At 35.4% G+C, this 22,862-nt stretch overlaps 3 protein-coding genes across 6 annotated transcripts; 2 read left to right on the forward strand and 1 right to left on the reverse strand.

Annotated features, from left to right (window-relative positions):
* The first annotated feature begins 361 nt into the window (after window positions 1-361).
* On the forward strand, window positions 362-985 carry LOC145138895 (uncharacterized). The gene has a single exon (XM_079072904.1). The coding sequence runs from the start codon at window positions 362-364 to the stop codon at window positions 983-985; it is 624 nt and encodes a 207-aa protein (XP_078929030.1).
* A 660-nt stretch (window positions 986-1,645) lies between these two features.
* On the forward strand, window positions 1,646-5,233 carry LOC145136986 (putative pre-mRNA-splicing factor ATP-dependent RNA helicase DEAH2). Of its 4 annotated transcripts, XM_079071121.1 has the most exons (7): window positions 1,651-2,104; window positions 2,434-2,636; window positions 2,725-3,809; window positions 4,091-4,216; window positions 4,282-4,520; window positions 4,614-4,732; window positions 4,823-5,233. In XM_079071121.1, the coding sequence occupies exons 1-7, from the start codon at window positions 1,805-1,807 to the stop codon at window positions 4,947-4,949; spliced, it is 2,199 nt and encodes a 732-aa protein (XP_078927247.1). In that variant the 5' UTR covers window positions 1,651-1,804; the 3' UTR covers window positions 4,950-5,233. The 4 variants fall into 4 exon arrangements, with proteins under 4 accessions (XP_078927248.1, XP_078927249.1, XP_078927250.1 ...); XM_079071122.1 differs by lacking the exons at window positions 4,282-4,520; window positions 4,614-4,732; window positions 4,823-5,233 and having other exon boundaries at window positions 1,646-2,104; window positions 3,983-4,216; XM_079071123.1 differs by lacking the exons at window positions 4,282-4,520; window positions 4,614-4,732; window positions 4,823-5,233 and having other exon boundaries at window positions 1,646-2,104; window positions 3,989-4,216.
* Window positions 5,234-5,700: 467 nt separating this feature from the next.
* Window positions 5,701-9,989, reverse strand: LOC145136987 (long chain acyl-CoA synthetase 1-like). Its single transcript, XM_079071125.1, has 19 exons — window positions 9,769-9,989; window positions 9,235-9,444; window positions 9,081-9,144; window positions 8,890-8,979; window positions 8,731-8,787; window positions 8,593-8,641; window positions 8,426-8,502; window positions 8,303-8,342; window positions 8,116-8,210; window positions 7,869-8,036; window positions 7,662-7,772; window positions 7,470-7,557; window positions 7,326-7,392; window positions 7,033-7,226; window positions 6,558-6,943; window positions 6,285-6,467; window positions 6,082-6,201; window positions 5,935-5,993; window positions 5,701-5,880 (listed from the first exon to the last, which is right to left on the reverse strand). Exons 2-18 carry the CDS (start codon window positions 9,381-9,383, stop codon window positions 5,946-5,948), a joined length of 1,986 nt encoding a protein of 661 aa, XP_078927251.1. The 5' UTR covers window positions 9,384-9,444; window positions 9,769-9,989; the 3' UTR covers window positions 5,701-5,880; window positions 5,935-5,945.
* Between the last annotated feature and the right edge of the window lie 12,873 nt (window positions 9,990-22,862).

Here is a 22,862-nt window from a genome sequence, read left to right on the forward strand (position 1 = left end):
CTAAGCAAATTCAGTCATTTTATGGCCTTGAAGCACCCATATACCGCCGCGATGGTAGCTCAAGTATTTATGGAACAAGTGTCAAAATTATATGGTATGCCGGCGAAGGTTATATCTGATAGAGATCCAATCTTCTTAAGTAACTTTTGGAAGGAATTATTTAAAGCACATCAGACGACCTTAGCCTACTCTACTGCATACCATCCAGAGTCTGACAGTCAAACGGAGGTTGTGAATAGATGCTTAGAGACATATTTGAGGTGTTTTACCTTAGATACTCCCACATTGTGGGCCAAGTGGCTCCTTTTAGCTCAGTTTTGCTATAACATGTCTCATCACTCCAGCCTGGGTATGTCGCTGTATGAAGCTCTTTTTGGTCAGTCACCCCCCCAACTACATTCATTACCACCCTAAGGACTCAGCTAATCAGTCTGTAGACGCTACACTGAAAGCTAGAGAGACCACCATCCGGCTACTCAACGAAAATTTGACGAAAGCTCAACAACGAATGAAATTCCATGCAGATAAACATCGAAGTGAGAGGGTCCTTGCATTGGGGGATTGGGTTTATTTGAAATTACAGCCCTATCGACAACAATCTGTAAACAAAAGGGTGTTCCATAAATTGGCAGCAAAATATTATGGACCATTTAGGGTGATAGAAAGGGTGGGAAAAGTCGCCTATAGATTGGAATTACCTTCTTCCTCAAAGATCCATAATGTATTTCATGTGTCCCTATTGAAGAAGAAACTGGGAGATCACAACCTTGTAAGTGGCTTACCCCCTGTGTCTGACAACAGAGAATTTATGCTTCTGCCCTTGAAGATTTTGGATAAAAGAATGGTGAAGAAAAAGAATAAGATTAGCTCGGAAGTTCTAGTTCAATGGACTAACACAGAGATTGAAGATAGCACTTGGGAAGATTACAATGATCTACAAAGACGATTCCCAGAATTTGATGTATGGGCCAACTATAATCCTTGAGGCCAAGGATTGTTTGGAAGCGGAGGGTATTGTTACGGGTCTTTTTGAGTCATTTGCTTTATTTTGTTTCCGTTTTTATTTTTGCATCATAAGCTAAACTCTTGGGCTTCAGTTTCTTTTCTGTTATGAGTCCTTTGGTTGGTCTCTCTCTCACCTGGTATATATAGGTGTTATCCTGATGTAAAGACTTATGAATAATTTTATGAATTTCTACTATTTCATCAGGGTTGCCCTGTGAAAGTCTTATAGAAGCCCTAATTCCATTGTTGAGCTTAACATGGTGGAGAGCAATTGAAGCAGCAGGGGTCAGGGGAACATTAGACATAGAAAGAGGAGGGAGGAGGAGGGATGTAGGAGGCCGGACTGTTGCCTGAAAACCTCTGATGATTACGTGTAAATAAATATGGATGCAGAGGAAGAACGTGTGAGGTGGGGGAGCCATTGGCTGGGAGGGAGAACCACCTCTACTATAAGTGTAAATAGAGAGTTTTAAAGGTTCAGTTAAAAAAAGTAATCGGACGAGTGTGAGTGATAAACGGGGAATAAAATGATTTTACTTTTACATTGGCTATAAAGGCAATAACCTTAAAAAAAAAATTGCCATTTTTTTTATTAAATAATGTTTTGGTTGTTACGGTGTATTGTATATAAAGTTCAAGCCGACGTCTATCGTTTCTCTTTCCACTTGGAACTCGTATTAGGGTTTCTGACTTCCTTATATCAGAGACTCTCTACACATATTTAGGGGATTTGCTGCAAACCAACCGGTGGTTATTGAGAAAGATTTGGGATTTCTTCGATAACTAGGATTAGGGTTAGATGGGTACAGAAAGGAAAAGGAAGGTGAGCTTGTTCGACGTCGTAGATGAAGCCACAGCGACCGCTAAGGTTAACAAAGCAAACGGCGGAGGCGCCGTTCATGGTATCAACAATAGCACGGGTGGTATGTCTCTCGTGAACAGCTGGAATGGACGCCCTTACTCACAGCGTTATTTTGATATCTTGGAGAAGAGGAAGACTCTACCAGTTTGGCATCAGAAAGAAGAGTTTTTGAAAGTACTCAAAGAGAATCAGACGCTTATTTTAGTCGGAGAAACCGGTAGTGGTAAAACAACTCAGGTTAGTTCATTGCCTTATGTTGACGGTACACTTCCATTTTGCTATTTTTTGATGATTTTGCCATGGATATTTATTCTATCTTCATTTATTTCTTGTTTTATCTTCGAGATCAGCCGTGTAACCATTTATTTGTGATGAGAAATTGTATTTTCATGACACTGTTATGGTTTCATAGATATATTGTTTTAATTCTCTGGTCCTTCGGCTTAAGGGGATTTTTAGATGTAGGTTTTGAAAGTGATTATCTGACATTGTTACGATAGAACCATATAACATGTTGATCATGTGAGATTGAACTATAATATTGAATGTTATATCGTCAACAACAGATTCCTCAGTTTGTCTTGGAAGCTGTGGAGGTAGAGAGTGCTGATAGACGCAAGAAATACATGGTTGGTTGTACCCAACCTCGTAGGGTGGCTGCAATGTCAGTTTCCCGTAGAGTTGCAGAGGAAATGGATGTAACAATTGGAGAGGAAGTGGGTTACAGCATTCGTTTTGAAGATTGCAGCAGTGCCAAAACTGTCTTGAAGTAAGCTTTTGTAAACACTGATAGTTGCAAATGATATCTGCTTACTTTGATTATTCGACTGAATGATGCTCATCCTCTGGTTGTATAGGTACTTGACAGATGGTATGCTTTTGAGAGAAGCCATGACAGATCCACTTCTGGAGAGGTATAAAGTGATAATTCTTGATGAGGCTCATGAGAGAACATTAGCTACTGATGTTTTGTTTGGGCTTCTAAAGGAAGTCCTTAAGAACAGACCCGATCTTAAGCTGGTTGTAATGAGTGCTACTCTTGAAGCTGAAAAGTTTCAGGGTTATTTCTTCGGTGCACCATTAATGAAAGTTCCAGGTAGACTTCACCCTGTTGAAATATTCTACACTCAAGAACCCGAAAGGGACTACCTTGAAGCAGCAATCCGAACAGTGGTGCAAATACACATGTGTGAGCCACCTGGCGACATTCTTGTTTTTCTAACCGGAGAGGAGGAGATAGAAGATGCATGTCGGAAAATTACAAAAGAAGTTGGAAACATGGGAGACCAGGTGGGTCCCGTGAAAGTTGTTCCTTTGTATTCAACTCTCCCTCCAGCCATGCAGCAGAAGATATTTGAACCTGCTCCACCTCCATTGACAGAAGGTGGTCCTGCTGGAAGGAAGATTGTGATTTCAACAAACATTGCAGAAACCTCTTTAACCATAGATGGCATAGTTTATGTGATAGACCCTGGTTTTGCAAAGCAGAAGGTTTATAATCCGCGTGTACGTGTCGAGTCTTTATTGGTTTCTCCAATATCAAAAGCAAGTGCTCACCAGAGATCAGGGCGTGCTGGAAGAACACAGCCTGGTAAATGTTTTAGGCTCTACACAGAGAAAAGTTTCAATAATGATCTTCAACCTCAGACCTACCCTGAGATCCTTCGATCCAATCTGGCAAATACGGTTCTTACTTTGAAGAAACTTGGTATAGATGATCTGGTTCATTTTGATTTTATGGACCCTCCTGCCCCTGAGACTTTGATGCGTGCTTTAGAGGTTTTGAATTACTTGGGCGCTTTGGATGATGAAGGAAACCTGACAAAGTTGGGTGAAATCATGAGCGAGTTCCCATTAGATCCTCAGATGGGGAAGATGCTTGTGGTGAGCCCTGAATTCAACTGTTCTAATGAAATTCTTTCCATCTCGGCTATGCTATCAGGTATGTAAGTTGTAATATATATATATATTTTTTCTAAAACTATAAAAAGAAAAAAAAAGAGGAGTGTTTAGGTAGGGTGACATCAGCAAGTGTAGTTGTTTGGGTTCCATGCTGTTGGTTGGCAATGGCATGCATACCATACAATTTGTAAGCAAGTGCAAGTGCTGATGCAGATACAGATAGTTGCAATTTCTCAGTATTCTCTGTGATGAAGCTCTTAGCAAATGGACTCTGCTGACCAAACGTGGGCCTCCTCTGTGATAACCCAATTTTTTCTTTAGTACCCAATTGCTTTGTACGGCCTAGAGAAGCTCAGAAGGCTGCTGACGAGGCAAAAGCAAGATTTGGACACATCGATGGGGATCATCTCACGCTCTTGAATGTGTATCATGCCTACAAGCAAAACAGTAAGCCCCTCTCTCATCATCCCTTTTTAGGAAGGAAACAATAATAATAAAGTTTTCATGTACAGATGATGATCAATCATGGTGTTATGAGAACTTTGTGAATCAAAGGGCGCTCAAGTCTGCTGATAATGTGAGGCAACAGCTGGCTCGGATCATGGCAAGGTTCAACCTCAAGTTATGCAGCACAGATTTCAACAGCCGGGATTATTACATCAACATCAGGAAAGCCATGCTGGCAGGCTATTTCATGCAGGTTGCACATTTGGAACGTACTGGACATTATTTGACTGTCAAAGATAATCAAGTCAGTAGTAGTAGTAGTATACCTCCTTAACTTGTTTCAACACACAAACCTACTTACTTTCCATAATCTTATCTCTTTTGCTTTGCATTGCAGGTGGTTCATTTGCACCCATCAAACTGTCTGGACCACAAGCCAGAATGGGTTATTTACAATGAATATGTGTTGACAAGCAGGAATTTTATACGCACTGTTACAGATGTTCGGGGTGAATGGTTAGTATATTATTTTTGGTGTTATTGTATTCTTATTTTAATGGCAGTTTTTCTGACATTCTTTTTTTTTTTATTTTTTTTTATTTTTAGGATTGTTGATATTGCTCCACATTACTATGATCTTGACAACTTCCCACAATGTGAAGCCAAGCGGGTTCTAGAGAAGCTGTACAAGAAAAGGGAAAAAGACAAGGAGGAGAGCAGAAACAGAAGATAGAGAACAACACTCCACTCCACTCATGATTTGGGTTTGGTTTTCAATATTATTTTAAGGTCCTGAGCTGAGGAATGGGGGTGTTTGTCTTTCCCAAGGTTATTGGAGGCTGAGCCAGCAATATTTTATCATGTATCTTTAGTTTAGCAACAGTTGGTTGGTTGGCTGGTTTTGTCTGAATTGAATAATCTTAAATCAGTTCAATGTTGTCTGTTTCGTTCTATTTAACCTTTTTTAACATCTGGAAAAAAAGAGCTGCAAGTAATGCTTTCTTTCTGTTTCTGAAATATGCCATGATTTTTCATCAACATTTAGGCTTTGGGTATGTTTACCATGCAAGGTGTGTTATGCCCATGTGAATGCTTATCACTAGGGATGAGATTAACTGAACCGAAAAATAGAAATTCAAAGAACTGATTTGGTTCTGATTCTAGTTGCGTTCTTTAGTATTGGAATGAGACAGGTTACCTACCCAACCCAGAAAATGGAAATTCAAGGAACCGAATACCCTTATGTGGTTCCCGTTTGTTTTTTCGGTCAATTTACCCGTACCTTTTTTTTTTGAACCGGCAAATACAAATATATAAATCTACTCCTGATCTAACACCGGAACTTGAACCCTCAACCTCAAAGAGGGAGGGCACCACCGCTGGGCTAGAAAATTCAAGTTGCAACATCAAAGCTCTCTTTCTCTCTTAAAACAAATGTTTCTAGTTTTGAATTTTCAGTTTCTGCCTCAAATTCAGGCCAAAAAGACTCTAAAAAATTATTAATTTCAATAAATATGCAAATAAAATCTCTTTTATAGATTACAAACCAGTGAAATGAAAGACACAAACAAGTTAAAAAAAAATCATCATCCGACCAGACCAATGACCATGCAACAACCAACCCACCCACAGCCACACTGCTGCATGCAGTTGCTATAAACATAATATATATATATATATATATATATATATATATATATATATATATATATATATATATATATATATCTCAGCGTTTGTTGACTGTGAAGCTCTTGTAGAGATCATCAATTCCCACCTGAATGCATCATCATATCATATCATACAATTATTCATCATCATGTCATATGTAGTTAAAGAAAGAGTCAATCAAAAGTCAAAACTACCTTGTAACGGTTCATAAGTTTATCCCTTCGCTTCTTCAGAGTTGCAGTCAGCAAATCTTTTTCCTCTTCAAATGTTCTCTCCTCCGTAATTATACCCTTAATATGTTCAAAACCTCTTAGCTACAACCACCAATCACCAATCACCATTAGATATCATCTTCAAACAAAAATTTTAAAAATATAGCAAAGCAAAAGCAAAATACCTTGTTTCTCTGTGCAGTAGATTTAAGCTCAGAGATGATATAATCTTGTAACTGCCTGAGTTTACACAGCTCAGACCACGAAACTTTAAACCCGTTTTGAAGCGCCCACTTTTCAGCCTGCTCTTTATTTGGTACCACTACTGCTATCAAAGATGACTTGAAGCTATCCCCGTACACCCAAATCTAATCATTAATTAATACACATATCAGTTTCAGTCTGAGAATAAATAAATTTATAAAACTCGTTTGTGAAGATGAATAATTAATGTTTACATCTTCAACAATGGGCGTGATGCCATAAACTTTCTCTAGATATTCAAGTGCAATATACTCCCCTTGAGACAGCTTTATCAGATGTTTCTTCCTGTCAATAATCACCAACACCCCGTTTGGTTGCATCTCTCCTATGTCACCTGTATGAAACCATCCATCTTGCATGACCTCATTGGTGAGCTCTGGATTCTTGTAATATCCAGCAAATGAAGTTTTCCCCCTGAGACATATTTCACCACGTGGTGGATCAGCCAATGGATCATAATCCATTTCTGGAACCTCTTCAAGACGCATATCTGTATATACAAAAGGCGAACCAACAGCCCCAAGCATCGACATTTCATCTGGAAACCCTAAAGTAGCCAAACCACACGTCTCTGTCATCCCTGCAACAAAAAATTAATATCAACAATGCATAACTTATATAATCAACCACTGATTTTTTTATATATAAATTTATCATCTATTGCATTACCATATCCTTGCAACACAAAAGCACATGAGGTAACCCTCAAGAACTCTTCTACCTCTCTGCTTAATGGAGCCCCTCCAGATACAATAAGACGGATCCTACCACCCAGTCTGTTCTTAACCTTCCTGAAAGCAAGAAGATCTGCAAGTGGTGATGCGTATTTCTGCTTGTAACCTGCTTTCATCCATCTAAGTTTGCTGCAAAACAACATTATAAATCAATCATATCCTTCTCCAAACAAAAAACAAAAAACAAAAACATCAGAGCTAGTGAACAAGTAGTAGTAGATTCAGTACTAGTTGTATAGAATGTTGAATATTTTCCTCCTCCTTGGATTAACTTCTTCTAATCCTTTAAGCACACCTGAAAGAAAAAAAAAAAAAAAAAAACAAGGTGAAAAAGATTGTCGTTTTATAACAATGAGATCCAAATTTTTGCACCTTCATGAATTCTTTCCAAAACTCGAGGTACTCCAGCCAAAAATGTTGGCTTCAGCTCCATCATATCTTCCCTCAGTTCGTTGATATTCTTTGAAAAGTAACAATTAAATGGATTTAGGTCAACAACTATGCTAATCAATCCGTTTATTCAAGCATCCAAATAAAGATTCCAAGTTGAAGAGATTCATTTACCCCATGATAGAACCCAACCGAAGCACCATTACGGAAAAAATATTCTTCAATTATACGGTCTAGGATGTGAGCAAGAGGCAGGAAAGATAAATAAACATCATCCACTGTCATCTAAAGTGGTCCCACCATAAAATATCAAAAAATCAGGATAGTAATTAAGAAAACAAAGGTACCATGATATTAGTGTTCAAGAACAAGAACACAAACCTTGTCCTCAAATTGTTCCATAAAAAGATCGACTCCTCTTATGTTTGTTGTAGTATTTTCATGAGTCAATATAACACCTTTTGGATCTCCACTTGTGCCACTGGTGTACATGATTGTACATATATCAGATGCTTTAGGTGTCTGCAGATCTGATGGATTTTTACTCCCCTACTCACAACAAAACAAAGCATTAAAAATAATTTGAATATCAGACACAATAATACGTTATTCAACAAACAATTCTAACCATATGAAGGAATTCGCTCCATGAATATGATTTTATCCCCATGGAATCTGCCTTTTCCTTTTCCTCCTCCTTCATTGAAGTGAAGCAAACAATCACTGCAACCACACAAGAACAACAGTAACAGTTTAATCACACATTTATTAATTACCTGTAACTGTAATTGCAACTCTTTAAAACTGATACTTACATTTCAACCGCTGAGTATGCGTACATTCTGGATTCAACAGCTGCAAAATCAAAAACACTTCATAAAAAGTCTGAAACTTTTACCAACTTTGGTACAACATCTGGAAAGTTTTTGATTCCTTACTTCTTTTACTTTTTTATCCTGGACAAAAACAATATCAACTTCAGCATGGTCTAATATGAAGTTCACTGCTCCTGGTCCTGCTTAAACAAAAGGACAGTAAACAACTAAACATTAGCATTCTGATCAGCAAAATACAAAAAAAAAAAAAAAAAAAAAAAGTGACTTACCAAGGGTATCATAGAGAGGTACAGAAATATAACTCTGGGCATTGCAAGCCTGAGTATATGCAAAAAAGAAGAAATCAACAAACAACAAAAGTTTCAGAAACTAAATTTTATCAAAAGAATAGAAGGCTGAAAACTGACCTCCATTGCCACAATCCATTGAGGGCAATTTGATCCATAGATTCCCACTTTACAGCCCTATCATACATAAATCACATAAAAAGTTAAAAAGGTAAAACCAAAAAAGGTTCAATGGACCACATGATAACTCTGGAACTGGAAACTATTCATAATCCTTACAGCTCCGATTCCGGAAGCCCTAATCGCAGAAGCAGCATGCAGAACCTCCTCGTATACAGTCTTGTAAGTTTTCCATATATATGGCCCCCACTGAAAATAATAATAATAATAAAATAATAATTAAATATGGATAGTGTTTATAGGGTGGCTGTGGCTCCCACAGTCGCACATAAGCTGCCGAAAATACATACGCTGCCGTCAACAAGCTCACGCCATCCTAACATCTTGTTGTTGGGATATTTTTCAACAGAATTCCTGCAGAATCATGAATAAAAATCACTTTAGGTATGTATTCCACTGATGTAAAGAAATTAACAATAAGACAATACAAGAAACATGAATCACCTAAAGACATCCCAAGTAGTTTTTAAGTCAGCATCAAGAGGGGGGAACCCATCTTTCGCTAGAAGATTACGGTAAATCGGACCAACAGATGGCTCACCATCAACGCCTTTTCTTCCATCTTCCACCTTCACTGCAAACTGCTTATCCATCTCTAACCTCTCTGCACTTCTTCAACTTCAAACACGCTACGAACAGTTCAACTTCAGATTGCTGATAATTTCGTAAAGATTTCAACTTTTTAACGTTTTTTTAATGGGGGACTTTATGTTTCTTTTGGTTGGGGGGCGGGAAGATAGAAGGGAAAACAGAGTAGATGGAAAAAAGTTAAGAAAGCACAGAAAGTTTAAAAAGGCAAGAAGAGACCTTTCTTTACAAGACAATTATAAAGTATTAGAAGATAACTTGGTGACCACTAGACATGACAGACATACCCCCATAAAAGCGCATGCACAAGTTGCATATACATACATGTACTTATGGAAATAAAAGATGCATACATACACGTTAAAGTTGAAGTCTTGATGCAAAACTTACATGAAGAAAATCAAGTGTCAGGAAAGATGATTGTGACGATCGATCAAGTTAACTGATTGGAGAAAGCAAAGAGAGAGAGATCCTATTTGTAGTTAGAACTTGGAAATATGTAGGGGCCAATGAAAGCAACCGCTAGCGGTTTCTTATAAAGCGTTGGTCTCAGATTGTAACGTATATACATATATGGATACGCATTCTACCACACGATGTGCAACCAGATGATGCTTGCTCTGGTTATTTACTTATTTGCCTTGGTTTGACCGCCATTAGCATAATTGTTTTGGAGTTTGGATTTGTCAATATAAAAGGGAAAATAAGTTTTGGACAATCGGATGTATGAAAAAGTCGTTGACAGTATTTATTGTACACCAAGATAAATTGCTTGGTAGCTAGTGGAATGAAAAGTCTATGAATATGAGCGAATGTTTAATGTTAACACTTTTTCAAGATTTTTATCAACTACAAAAATGCAATGCTGACTTTCTTCGATTTGTCACTTCCAGGAAGTTGAATAAAGAAAGAGAGGAATTAATTAGTTAAGCAAAGAGAGGGATTTTTACTTGAACTGGTTCATGACCTCAGCTAGCTGCTGGTTGGTTGGTGTCTTTTATGATTGAAATGACAGCATGCAGCAACGTTGGTACAGGTCTAGCAGTTGGATTATTCATCTATGGACACTGGACTCAGGCTTAATGAAAACTTAACCAATATCAGCCGTCTAAATTCATATCATATTTAATATTTATGGCTTGCAAATTAGTTAATATTGAAATTGAAGGCGTATCTATATACATAAATTAATTATGAGCGTTGCATAACAACTCGGTACCACTCATGAGTCCTGTCAACTAACCATTATTGTCTGTGAGGAGACTCAGTCATGTGATGTAAACTACCAAACCTAGGAGAGCTTCAAAAATGATCGTCATCAAATATATGTTTATATCATTAGGAACAACGATAGATCAACGATGATACAATTTTATATTCCTTTTCGGTTATAAAGGTATAATTCTCAAGATTCACCCAAATATATTTACTTTTTGTTGATTGTCTCTTTACAAAGAAAAAAGGACCACACCTCTGGATATTTTAAAAAATTATTTTCTTCTACTAAAATCATGGTCATCGTGTTTTGTGGGGAATATATATATATATATATATATATATATATATATATATATATATATATATATATATAGAGAGAGAGAGAGAGAGAGAGAGAGGTAAGTTCAATTGAGAAAATAAAAAAGGTTGAGAATGGGGGAATCGTTCTCAGCCACTCATTTATTTTTGCCGCAAAAGCCTTTGTTGTACCAGCGGAAATGGATAAGGAATACACATGTGTTTCCAACAAAACATGTTTCCTTAAACTATGCTAATCATTACCTTAATATATACAAAAACATAATTTTTTTTTTAATTTTTAAGAAGCTATTTATATCGAAAAATGATTTTAAATATACCAAAATTCATGATTTTTTATTCTCTACAAATAGACATCCATATTGATATACTTTTAAGATAAAATAAAAAATTTATTTTTTTTATATTTTCAGCTATCGTTATTCATAAGTGAATAAAAATGCATCAGATTTTTGCTACAGTACATTTGTTATTCACTTATGAATAAAAATATATAATTAATTTTTTTTACAGTTTAAGTATCATCTATACTACTTATTCATATATGAATAACAAATTAACTGTAACAAAAATCTGATAAATGTTTTATTCATATATGAATATAAAATATGACGACAACTAATACACGTTTTCTTCATATATAAATATAATATATGATGAAAGATGATGTAAAAAATATATTTTAAGTAAGAAAACTTTATTGCGTGTCATATTCATATATGAACGATACTTAAACTATAAAAAAAGTTACGCATACGTTTTATTCATAAGTGAATAACGAATATACTGTAATAAAAATCTGATAGATTTTTTTATTCACTTATGAATAACGAGAGCTGAAACTCTAAAAAAAAAATATTTTATCTTAAAAGTATATCAATATGGATGTCTATTTATAGAGAATAAAAAATTATGAATTTTGATATATTTAAAATAATTTTTCGATAATAATGGCTTTCTAAAAATAAAATAACGAAAAAAATATGTTTGTGTGTATATTAAGGTAATGATTAGCATAGTTTAAGGAAACATGTTTGGTTGGAAAACACATGTTTATCCGTTATCCATTTCCGACGGTACGCCTAAGTGTTTTGCGGCAAAATAAATGTGTGGCTGAGAATGATTCCCCCATTCTCAACCTTTTTTTTTCTCAATTCAACCCTCCTCTCTCTCTCTCTCTATATATATATATATATATATATATATATATATATATATATATATATATATATATATATATATATATATATATATATATATATATATATATATATATATATATATATATATTGAGTGGTTCAAATAAGCCAAACAACAAAAGATTAAGAACCCTAAAAATCCCTATTTCATAAATAAAAATGTATTATGAATACTTATAACATAGATAAAATCCTAAGTTTTTTCATTTTGGTAAAAAATGGCAAAATCTTAATTTTTATAGTCTAATATTTTCATTCATACATTCATATATATTTTAACACAAAATTAATGCAATTTAATGCAGTCCATTTACAGTTTAATACATAAAATTCACAACTTAATACAATCAAATTAACACTGAATTTCTAATATCAAATACATACGTACATTCATTTGCTAATAAATCTTAGTTATCACTTATCATCGTACAACGAACCTCCACCATATATCGTCATCAACCACTTTTGCCACAGCCGCAACTATCATTTCTTCCAAATCAGATCTGTATATAAAATTGTGCATTAAAGCTTAATTAGTACATTGACATTATAATAAACATATTAATTCACTCATTTTGAGTTTAATGTAAAACAATTATAAAACTTGTACTACACACAAAAAAATATTCACAAGAAAATTAATACAAGAATTCATACATAAATCATTCATATTTTAACACAAAATTCACAAAGAAATTAACAACTCAATATAGTCAATTCACAATTTAATACATAAAATTCGTAACTTAATATTGCAAATTTACAGTTTAATACAGAAAAATTATACATTCATAACCATATTCTAAACTTAATACTTACAATAATACATTTGAGGCTAGTTCTTCTTTCAAAGTTTAACTTACACAATATTCACAGTTTAAATTTTACATACTTTATTCAAAATTAAAGAAAATTATATTTGTGTATAATGCTTATGTCACACCCTCGGCCGCCAGCGGAAACGCCAAGGTGCACGACGTAAATCAACGATCACAGTTATTGAACATACATTGAACGGTACATATATAATCTTCTATTATAACCGAAATAGAAATTACATTGATAATGAATATTGCTAAATCGTGACACACGCCTAACAATCCGACGTTTACAACTGTATAATATAATTAATGGAGAGTCTTCTGAGCGAACACATCCGACCTGCTAAATAACCTGAGAATACATGCATTTAAAATACGTCAACAAAATTGTTGGTGAGTTCTACAGGTTTTGACACAAAGTATTCTTATAACCAAAGTGTTTTATAAAATTTATCTGGTGACCCAGCTTTTATAAGTACTTACTTTTCCATCAAAAGTATAAAATAATTGAGTTATAAAAATGTATTTGAACTCATTTATAAATACTATTGTTCAAATCCAAAAGTACAAAATTTGGAAAAATAAATATAAGTAATTCAGACTTATATCAAAATTATACGGTTCTCATGATCAAAATGCTTTTTATATAAGGATTTTTGAATACCAATTTATATAAAAGAAAGTCATATCATTCTTTGTGAAAACATAAAATAATCCAATTTACTCTTGAAACCTTGTACAAGCATTTGTATAGTTTATATGTAAAACTCATAAATTTCAAATTTATAAACTTTGTAAATTCGTGTCGTGGTATTATTTAAGTATTATCGTACTTAATTTGGGAACCGATACTCAACCAGTGGGGCAAACTCCTCCCACATACATATTGTGCTTTCGTATAAAACAAAGGATTTTATAAATAACTTATTAATTGTAAGTTATTAAACCTCGTTCAGTCGTGTCATGATATTAATTAAGTATTATATGACTTAATTTCTGGTATTGACACTTATCGTTTTGAGTCACAAACTATTCCGCTACTTGCAGTCTCTTTCGACTAGTATAAGTGAACAAAAACCCTGTATAAACCCAATATCGATTATATACGGTAACAAGACAAATCTGGGATCTATGATGAGGTCATAACCGAACTGTGACGAACGCCTCTGCACCAGCACTTGGAAGTTTTAGTGCTGAAAGTCCACGTTCACGTTTATTTACTATCGTGGACTTTATCGTTTAGGAATGCCAACGCTTGTTTCGACTCGTCAACCGATGGTTGTAGCTAGCAACCGATGGCGGGATGTCAACCCATATAAGTCTCCAATACTGAACTTATACCTGGCGTTCCTCACTCCATACTAATTAACGGTTATGACATAGAGGACTTTCCACTAAGATGTACGGTCTTAGTATTGTTACAAGGGAGCCCATATAGCTTAGAAAACGATCCTAACTCATATGGATTTAGAAATGAATGTAGCTTCTGCAGAGACCCGAGAGTGTTGGATCCTAACAATGAGTCTAGGCATCCTAATCCTAAACTCTCCATTATAAGTATATCGAACAACTATAATTCTTTGATATTTAGGATTAATTATTGACTGAAGTCTTATGATATTTGAGATTCGTAATACTTAACACATTTCTAAATTTTATTATCTGTCGTGACGAAATTTGGGCAACATAATTGTTGTTATTATAACATTTACCAGGTTTCAACCAACGTGAAACCAACAATTTCCATGATATTTATAATTCGCGAGATTAATACAATATAATATTTCGCAAATGACGACTCTTAATTATTAAAGTCGACTATATTATTTATTGCAAAAATAATCCATAACTTAGTAAATTGAGTTATATTTTTATAATAAACATAAAAATATATTAATATATTTTCCATTCATTTTTACACAACCTTATATATTAAAAGTTAAATTTGATAATTTTAACTAACAATTATACAATTTCATACATTTAGTATTTCCATAATTTATAACAATGTACTTTCATTTTATACACGGATAATATTTTGGGTCATTTTTATATCTTTTCATATTTCCATAATTATAGTATATGTGTTCCTATCCATGTGAATTTGTCATTTCCAACCACTATCATAAGATAAGGTTTATGACAAATTCAAACTCATATGGACTGAACTTGCTTAATCTCTATTTCTTGCCATCTAGTACCACACGGGCCTACCGTTGCTTCCAAGTTATTGAGCAGCTCACCTACACTAATCAATGTACTTTCACTGATCAAGGTGCTTTGCCTTATGCAGTCAAATGAGAACTCATAGAACTCACATGCATAGTCAACTTAACTGGAATGGACACAGAAACAAGAATATGTTAACACGATAGTCTATCATTGCGTGACCTTGAACTTTTCAAGTCGACGAAAACGTGGGTCAGGGAGAATCACGGGAGGATGTGGAGGAAGAGAAGTATGATTTCCAGTTCCTCCTTTGCACGAAGAAGGGAATGATCTTTTACCTTGATCGACATGTGGAATATCATCTTCGAATGGAAAGCTTTTTCCAAAGGATTCAGGAAGACCATAATTGTTAGAACCAGACATTTACAAAGGGAGAAATTCAAGTTAGTTGATTTAATCCTTAATATATCACCCAAATGAAATATTAAGGCTAGGACCCAACACAATAATTTACAATTCGGAAGAGGGATGTCGTAATCCAATTGCAAATTATTTGAAGGTAGGTAAATGACGATTTACCAATTCCACCAAGAAAAACGAAAATTTAAACGAATTAGGTTTTAGATGAAACTCCTAGATCTTTTGAGATTCATTGAACTTTTCAATGGCATGTTTAATCTCGATTATGCCCTTCAAGTTTGTGACTGGGATACCGAGGATCATAAACAAGGTGTGAATAACCATGCAAATTAGCTTGGTACTCTCGATGTCATTTATCACCTAATCAATGTGCCAGTTAACCACACACTCCATTGATCAACGATAATTTACGAGAAACCCATTGCCATCCTTCATTAGTCCACATTAGTGTTCCAGTTAACCACACACGCTCCACTAACTGACCAATAAGGTGCAATGTGCAATTTCATAGGTTTGCATCAAATTCACATTTTCCTAAAGTAACTAAGATTGAGAATTTATTAAAGTGTTTAGTTACTTTGTATGTTCATTATACTTTTAATGATAGCTTAGTGTCCTATCCTACCCGTTCGGCTAACGACCCTCCACTAGTCAAGGGTGCAGTGGGTAAGAGTGGATACCCAATGACGGTCATTTTACAGGTCGCTTCCTTAAACACCCCTTATAGACTAGCTTCGTGAATGAGGCCTACTAATGGTAAGACTGACTTTTCTTATACATATATAATATTAAACCTTTAATTATATATATAGTATAACGTTGTATTTTAAATTTTTTAAAATACTAGGGTTTTTTTAATTTTTTTAAAATTTTCAAAAATTAAAACCATTTAATTAAAATTTAAGAATTAAAAAAACTTTTGATTTAATAATTATCCAAAAAATAAACAATTAATTAAATTATTAAATCAAATAAGGATTACCAATTTAAATTAAACATATTAACTTAATTTAATCCTTTATCCATGGATTTCGAAATTTAGGTAGGGATATCTTTAATTATCCAATTAAACAATTAACAAGATAATTATCAAAAATAACAACCTACTAACTTATTCCTTAGATTTCGAAATCTTCTGCTTGGAGTGGAAGGCAAGGCTTTCAACCTTGCCTAAAAATCAAAAACCCTAGGGTTAGGAAACCCTAGATTTCGACTCCAAGGTGGCCACAGGAAAGGGTTTGAAAACCCTTATGGATTTTCGAAAAACAGGGTTCTTAAACCCTAATTTGCGAAAATTTACATGCCTTAGGGTTTAATAGCCATAAACCCTAATTTTGTCTAGTTCAATCAATTGTACCAAATCTAACTGAAAACAAAAACTATACGCTCTGTGTAACACCCCATTTAATTAATTAATTAATTAATTAATTAATAGCCCTAAAATCAATAATTATGTAGCAAGGTGTTGGTTTTCGGGAGCCAAAGGTTACAATTTTAGAAGTCGGGGGTTAAAAGTGTCAGTTCTGGATTAGTTTTGTAAATATTTATGAAGGCAGGGGCTATATAGTAACTTCTGGGACTTCATTTGAAGAGATTTTGGAGGCTAAGGGACTGTTTGGTAATTATTGTACCTAAATTGCAATGGGTTTTAATATTGAGGGTTGTTTAGTAATTTGTGGGCTGAATTTGAAAAGGTTTTCAGGAATCAGGGTATATTTGGTAAATTATGGACTTAAGTTGAAGAGAATTTAGATGACAGGGGTTAAAAAGGTAAAATATGGATCTATTTTGAAATAAATGGGAGCTGGAGGTAGGGATGAGAATTTGGCCCGAAAACCCGAACCGAACCGAAAACCGAACCGAACCGAACCAAATTAGACCCGAATAAGCAATTCGATTCGGTTTTCGGGTATCTATATAAGGCTTATTCGGTTTTCGGGTTATTCGGTCCGGGTTACCCAGATAAGGGCTTATTCGGTCCAAAAGGACCGAACCGAATATGAAAAGTCACATTTTTTTTCCTAACACGATTGCTTATTCGGTCTTCTTTTCTATCGATCGTTACCCAACAAAACCCACGTAATAGACCAAAAATCAATGAAATCGAATTCGATCATCCGTATTACACCAAATCGACAGTAGCGTATTACACCAAAGCTTTAGAAGAGGCGATAAAGAACGGAGAAGGAAAGGGAAAACAACCAATTAATATTCCCGAATAGTTAATTCGTGTTTCAAAAATGTTATTTTGGATATGGACAAAAATTTAAGATTCATATTTTAATTTGGGTGTGAAATGTTTAATGTTTAACTTATATACTTATAGATAGATTTTTGGGTGTTTTGGATGTTTAATTTTTAGTGTTTAATTTGTTTCTTTAAAATATTTGTTATGAAATCATAAGCTACAAAATTCATACAAAATACAATATTTATAATCACATTGTAAACGTTATTTGTAAATGTTATTTGGGTTATTCGGCTCCTTAATCATCTTGTACATGTTATTTGGGTTATTCGGGCCGGAACCGAACCGAACCGAATAATACCCGAACCGAACCGAACCCGTATTGCTTATTTGGTTCGGTTTTCGGTTCATACAATTACCCTTATTCGGTTTTCGGTTTATTCGGGTTCTGGTCGGTTCGGTTCGGTTCCGACCCGAATAACATCCCTAGCTGGAGGGACCATTTTGGTCATTATGGCAAACGTTTTAGTGGAGTCGGGTATATAAGGTTCTGTAACCCTAACCCTAAAGGGGTGTGCAGCCGTCACCCTCCAACCTTATGCCTCCCTTCACACCAGCCGCTAATCTCACTTCAACCATCTCCGGCGCCGCCCTCCCCGTCGCTGAAACACCACCCATCGTGCCTTGCTGTCGGCGGCAACGAGGACTACCAGCGATGCTATGAGCCCGCAACCACCTCTCCGTCGTCATTCTACTTCTTCTTTTCTTTTCTGTTGCTGCTCACAGCCGCCCTCAGCTGTTGCCGGTGCTTTTTCCGATCACCCCATGCTCCTGACGTTATTCCGCAGCAGCCCCAGCCGCCTTTCGCCATCTATTAAGGCGTCAATGCCACTCCGAGTCCGACAGCCGCCATTTCCGCCTGCTGCCTTGTCGACGTATGCCACTGTTACATCCCCGCTGCCGCTAGTGACGTTGAGGACGGCCGGTTGGTCGCCGAGACTGACGGGAGGAGCCGAGAATGATGAAGCTCAGGCCGTGAACGAATAGAAGGCCCCGGTAAGGCTAAACTGTGACCTATTCCTCCAGTCTTTCATTTCTATTGATTATCCCGAGTCGTCGCCACCGCTTGCTGCCACCATGTGCCGCCATGTGTGTGTGTCTATGTTAGTTAGTGTGTTACTTTTTTTGGATTTTGCGTTGTAAATTGTAAGCATGTCGGAATAATGAAAGGAAAAATCCAACCACCACCGTAGGGTGGTGGCTGCCGCCTCCTACCACCACTAACCGCCGTGTTGGGTAGCAGTGTGCTTCATCTGTTTGATTCGTTTGGTATGGTTGTGTTGGGTTTTAGTATACTAAAACATCCTATGGTGCACATACAACCCTAAATACCTTGGATCTATGTTTTCTCTATTATACATGCAAATATGAAGTTTCCAAGATATTACCCTATACTAGCATACAAATATCATATACTTGGGTAATAAAATAGATAGAATACATACCTTTTTTTTATGTAACTTGTCTTCATGAAGCTTGAGTGCCTAGTGCCCCAAGTGTGACACCTCAAATGGTTCACACAACACCATGAACACTTGGAATAACCTTGAGAATAAGGATACTTTGGTTCTCTCTAGTGAAATCGGCCTTGCCCATTTTGTGTACACACACTAGTTCCAATTTCACCAACCAAGGACATCTTTATATAGTGTGGAGATTATGGTTAAACCCTAATACCCATGACCTTTCATTTCATATGATCCATGGGTTAAACACTCCATGGACTATCCATGAAAGCTTAGCCCAACCTAAATGAACTTGGCCCATCACACACATATATCTTAGAGTTCATATTTAATTAGTTCATTTTGATCACTTAATTAATTATAAATTAATTCTTGATCAATACTAATTAAATAATATGATTATATATTAATATATTAGAACTTATAATATATTAATATAAATCACTAGTATCCTTTTTCCTCATCTTGTCTATCCAATTGTCCCGATGCCATGCAACCCAAATGGACCATGCCGGGTCGGGTCAAGTCTTACCAATTATAGTTATGGACTTAGACATTAATCCAACAGTCTCCCACTTGGATAAGTCTAAAACTATTATTGAGTATGACTTCAAACCCCGACTAGCAATCGTAGCTCTCAAAAGCTTTTGTCGAACTCTGACCTTGCCGATGAACTCTGACCTTTGACAATGACTTGTCCATTAGATAAGGGATCATATATTCCTCCATTCTAGATATCATATGGACTGAGACATGGATTATAAATCATTCTCTCTATCCATTTGTTGTTTCCCGATTTCCGATTCATGACGACTGACTGATTGAACAGATCAAATCAGTCCTGGCTTGGCCAAACACTCACATGTGTCATCATTAAATCATCGAGGGGCCCACATATATCACTTTTATCCCGAAGGTAAAAGGAATGGATAAACTTCGACTCATATGGCTTGTTCTACTACTTGTTGAATCATACACAAAGGCACGTTTTATAACATCGAGTTACCAATGCGGTTTCGTGCAATCAATGTACAACCAACTCATAGTAACAACTCATATCTCTAGGTTTGAAGAATATAAGATATTATCGTCTCATGATCACTCGTGATAAAATCCATGAAGTGATTCCAATGAGCGTGGGTTGAATCCAATACTCAGAACTTATGAGCACTCATGAGTGTTGTAGCACAACTTTGTCCACCAACTTGGACCTCTACAAGCCAACCCATGACAGTCTTGATTCATATCTACTTCCAACATATGATCGACTGTGGATGGTTTGAATAACTTAGTCATTCCGGAAGAATAACCTAGTTATTATGGAAGTCAAAACATGCAAAGTGAAACACAAGAATAAATGAATCAAATATGGTATCAAACCCTATGAATATAAATAGACCACTTTTATTTATCACCATACTGATTACTCATTATTCATTGTTTCGCTTTTATCAACTTTATACTTGAATTAAAAACACTAGTTGTCCCATGCTCCAAGCATGTACACTATGTTTTTCTAAACAATAGCTTTACCATACACCAAGTATGCACTCTATGTTTGTCTATGATCCTTACTTTGTGAAATAAACCAATTGACCAAACTTTCAATGATTCTAATTTCACACTCCCAAATCGAAATCTTGTTAGACTTTAAACTTAAATGCACCACCCTCTTGCAATGAATGTGTACAAAGTCACAAAGACTTGTCAACAACCATTACAGGGTATTCCAATGAAGACCTACTCCATGGACACAAAGCCTTATGTTCAAAGTATGCATTGCTTTGAACATGCTTCTTGCACTAAGTTTTTTCTAATCTTACACAGATTGCTTCTATCTATGGACACAACTATATATTCCCATTTTGACTACCACTTCTGAACAAGAGTTGCCTCTTTTCAGACTATGTCAATGTAGCCCTTCCAAAATTCACACTATACTTCCAACTGTCCTTGAGCAACCAATCTTTGGTAAACCTTAGATTGTCCTCGACAATTGCTTAATCACTTTAGTCATATCCAATTCTAGACATTTTTCCCCTTAATGCCCCAAGGCATTTGGAAAAATTCAGAAAAGGATAAATATTATAGCACATGTAATCGATCTTGTATCCAAAGTAAATGGGACACGATTCATGATGTAAAAATTTTATTTGCCATGTTCTCACAATTCGAACTATGAAGAGGGATGCCGTAATCATAATCAAATTTTGAGAACGCCACATATATAGAATTTCCTTATGTTGAACCATTCCAACATAACATTCATATATATCCTTGACTAAAGTTGATTAAAATCTCAATCTAAGCTTGTAGAATTGGAATGAAGTATAAATTCCTCTCCCTTAATTATAGCAAAACAACTTTTCAAACCCGAATTGAAACTTTTGTTTTTCTATAATTAACATTGCTAACTTGCAACACTTAATATAATAATCATGCTCCCACTAACACGATGATTATTAGCATAACACCTATGCTCCCACTAGCTTTGACATGTACTCAGAAATCAGATGGACTTCTAGAAATCAATACTTTATTGAATTTCTTACCAAGGTTCAGATTTCTGATACGAGATGCTTTGATAAGACTTTATCAAAACCATACACCTTTCCTTAGATAGCTCACATGTGTGTCTAAACAATTTTAGAACTATGAAAAGGTATGCCGTAATCATAGTCTCAATTGTTTAGACCTTTGCCATTTCTCACAAGTCTATGTTAGTGTGCCGATTAACCACACGCGCTCCACTAACGACTTTGAGAATGAAAATATTACACTTGCTATCTTCCTAAAATCTACTTAGTGAAAGCGTTTCCTCACCATCATTTTCATGAATCGGAGAGAAACCTTATGACACTTAGATTTTATGGTGTATGTGTTCCTATCCATGTGAATTTTTCATAACCTTAATCACAAGAATATGTCAACACAACAGGTTACAAACCTCAAGTTGTGTGCTAGTGTTAAACTACAGGTTTTTTATTCTTGATTAGATCTTGAAATACTTTTTCAGGATCTTTAAGACTCCCACTGTCCTCTTGACATATAAGACTATCTTGTCAAATATTCAAGAGATAGTGCGGATTCTTTATCAAGACAAACGCTTCACACAATTGGCCTAAGTTGGTATTTGTTTTATCCAAAACATCACAACTTGCCAATTTCAAATGTACAAGAGTAGGACACTTTTACTCTTACATTTGACAAGTGTTTAAACCTTTCTTTAGGATATGTCACTCAACTTACAGTCTTGGAGTATGACTCTAAGACTTGTTTCGGAACGAAGTATGACTCATCTTCTTGATTTGACCACTTCAACAATTCATAGCTCCTCTTCTTAGCTATCAGAATGCACTTAGAGGATGAACTGTGATAAGGTCTCTTAATCGTTAAGATGATCATATAACATGATACTAAAGTATTCTCCCATCTTTTCAGATTTGAGAAACTTTTATCCTTCTGCCTAATTTGATTCTTCTCATTCGTTCTGCTATACATCGAAAATTTTCCAATGTATCAGAATTACACTTAAGCCTGTAAGTATAACCATATTTACTAAACTTTAGTAAATCATGACGAATAGTCTTAACGATTATTTGTGGTGGGCTTGATCAGTGCACAA

Source organism: Lactuca virosa, chromosome 9 (assembly GCF_052849685.1).
Source record: "Lactuca virosa cultivar CGN04683 chromosome 9, Lactuca_virosa_CGN04683_v6, whole genome shotgun sequence".
Taxonomy (NCBI): Eukaryota; Viridiplantae; Streptophyta; class Magnoliopsida; order Asterales; family Asteraceae; genus Lactuca; species Lactuca virosa.

Coding starts and splice junctions, on each gene's coding strand:
- LOC145136986 (XM_079071121.1), top strand. CDS start 1,805: ATGGGTACAGAAAGGAAAAGGAAGGTGAGCTTGTTCGACGTCGTAGAT. Junction 2,105..2,433: donor GTAGTGGTAAAACAACTCAG/GTTAGTTCATTG, acceptor CGTCAACAACAG/ATTCCTCAGTTTGTCTTGGA. Junction 4,217..4,281: donor TCATGCCTACAAGCAAAACA/GTAAGCCCCTCT, acceptor TTTCATGTACAG/ATGATGATCAATCATGGTGT.
- LOC145136987 (XM_079071125.1), bottom strand. CDS start 9,383: ATGGATAAGCAGTTTGCAGTGAAGGTGGAAGATGGAAGAAAAGGCGTT. Junction 8,503..8,592: donor ACCTCTCTATGATACCCTTG/GTAAGTCACTTT, acceptor TTGTTTAAGCAG/GACCAGGAGCAGTGAACTTC. Junction 5,994..6,081: donor AACTTATGAACCGTTACAAG/GTAGTTTTGACT, acceptor TGATGCATTCAG/GTGGGAATTGATGATCTCTA.
- LOC145138895 (XM_079072904.1), top strand. CDS start 362: ATGAAGCTCTTTTTGGTCAGTCACCCCCCCAACTACATTCATTACCAC.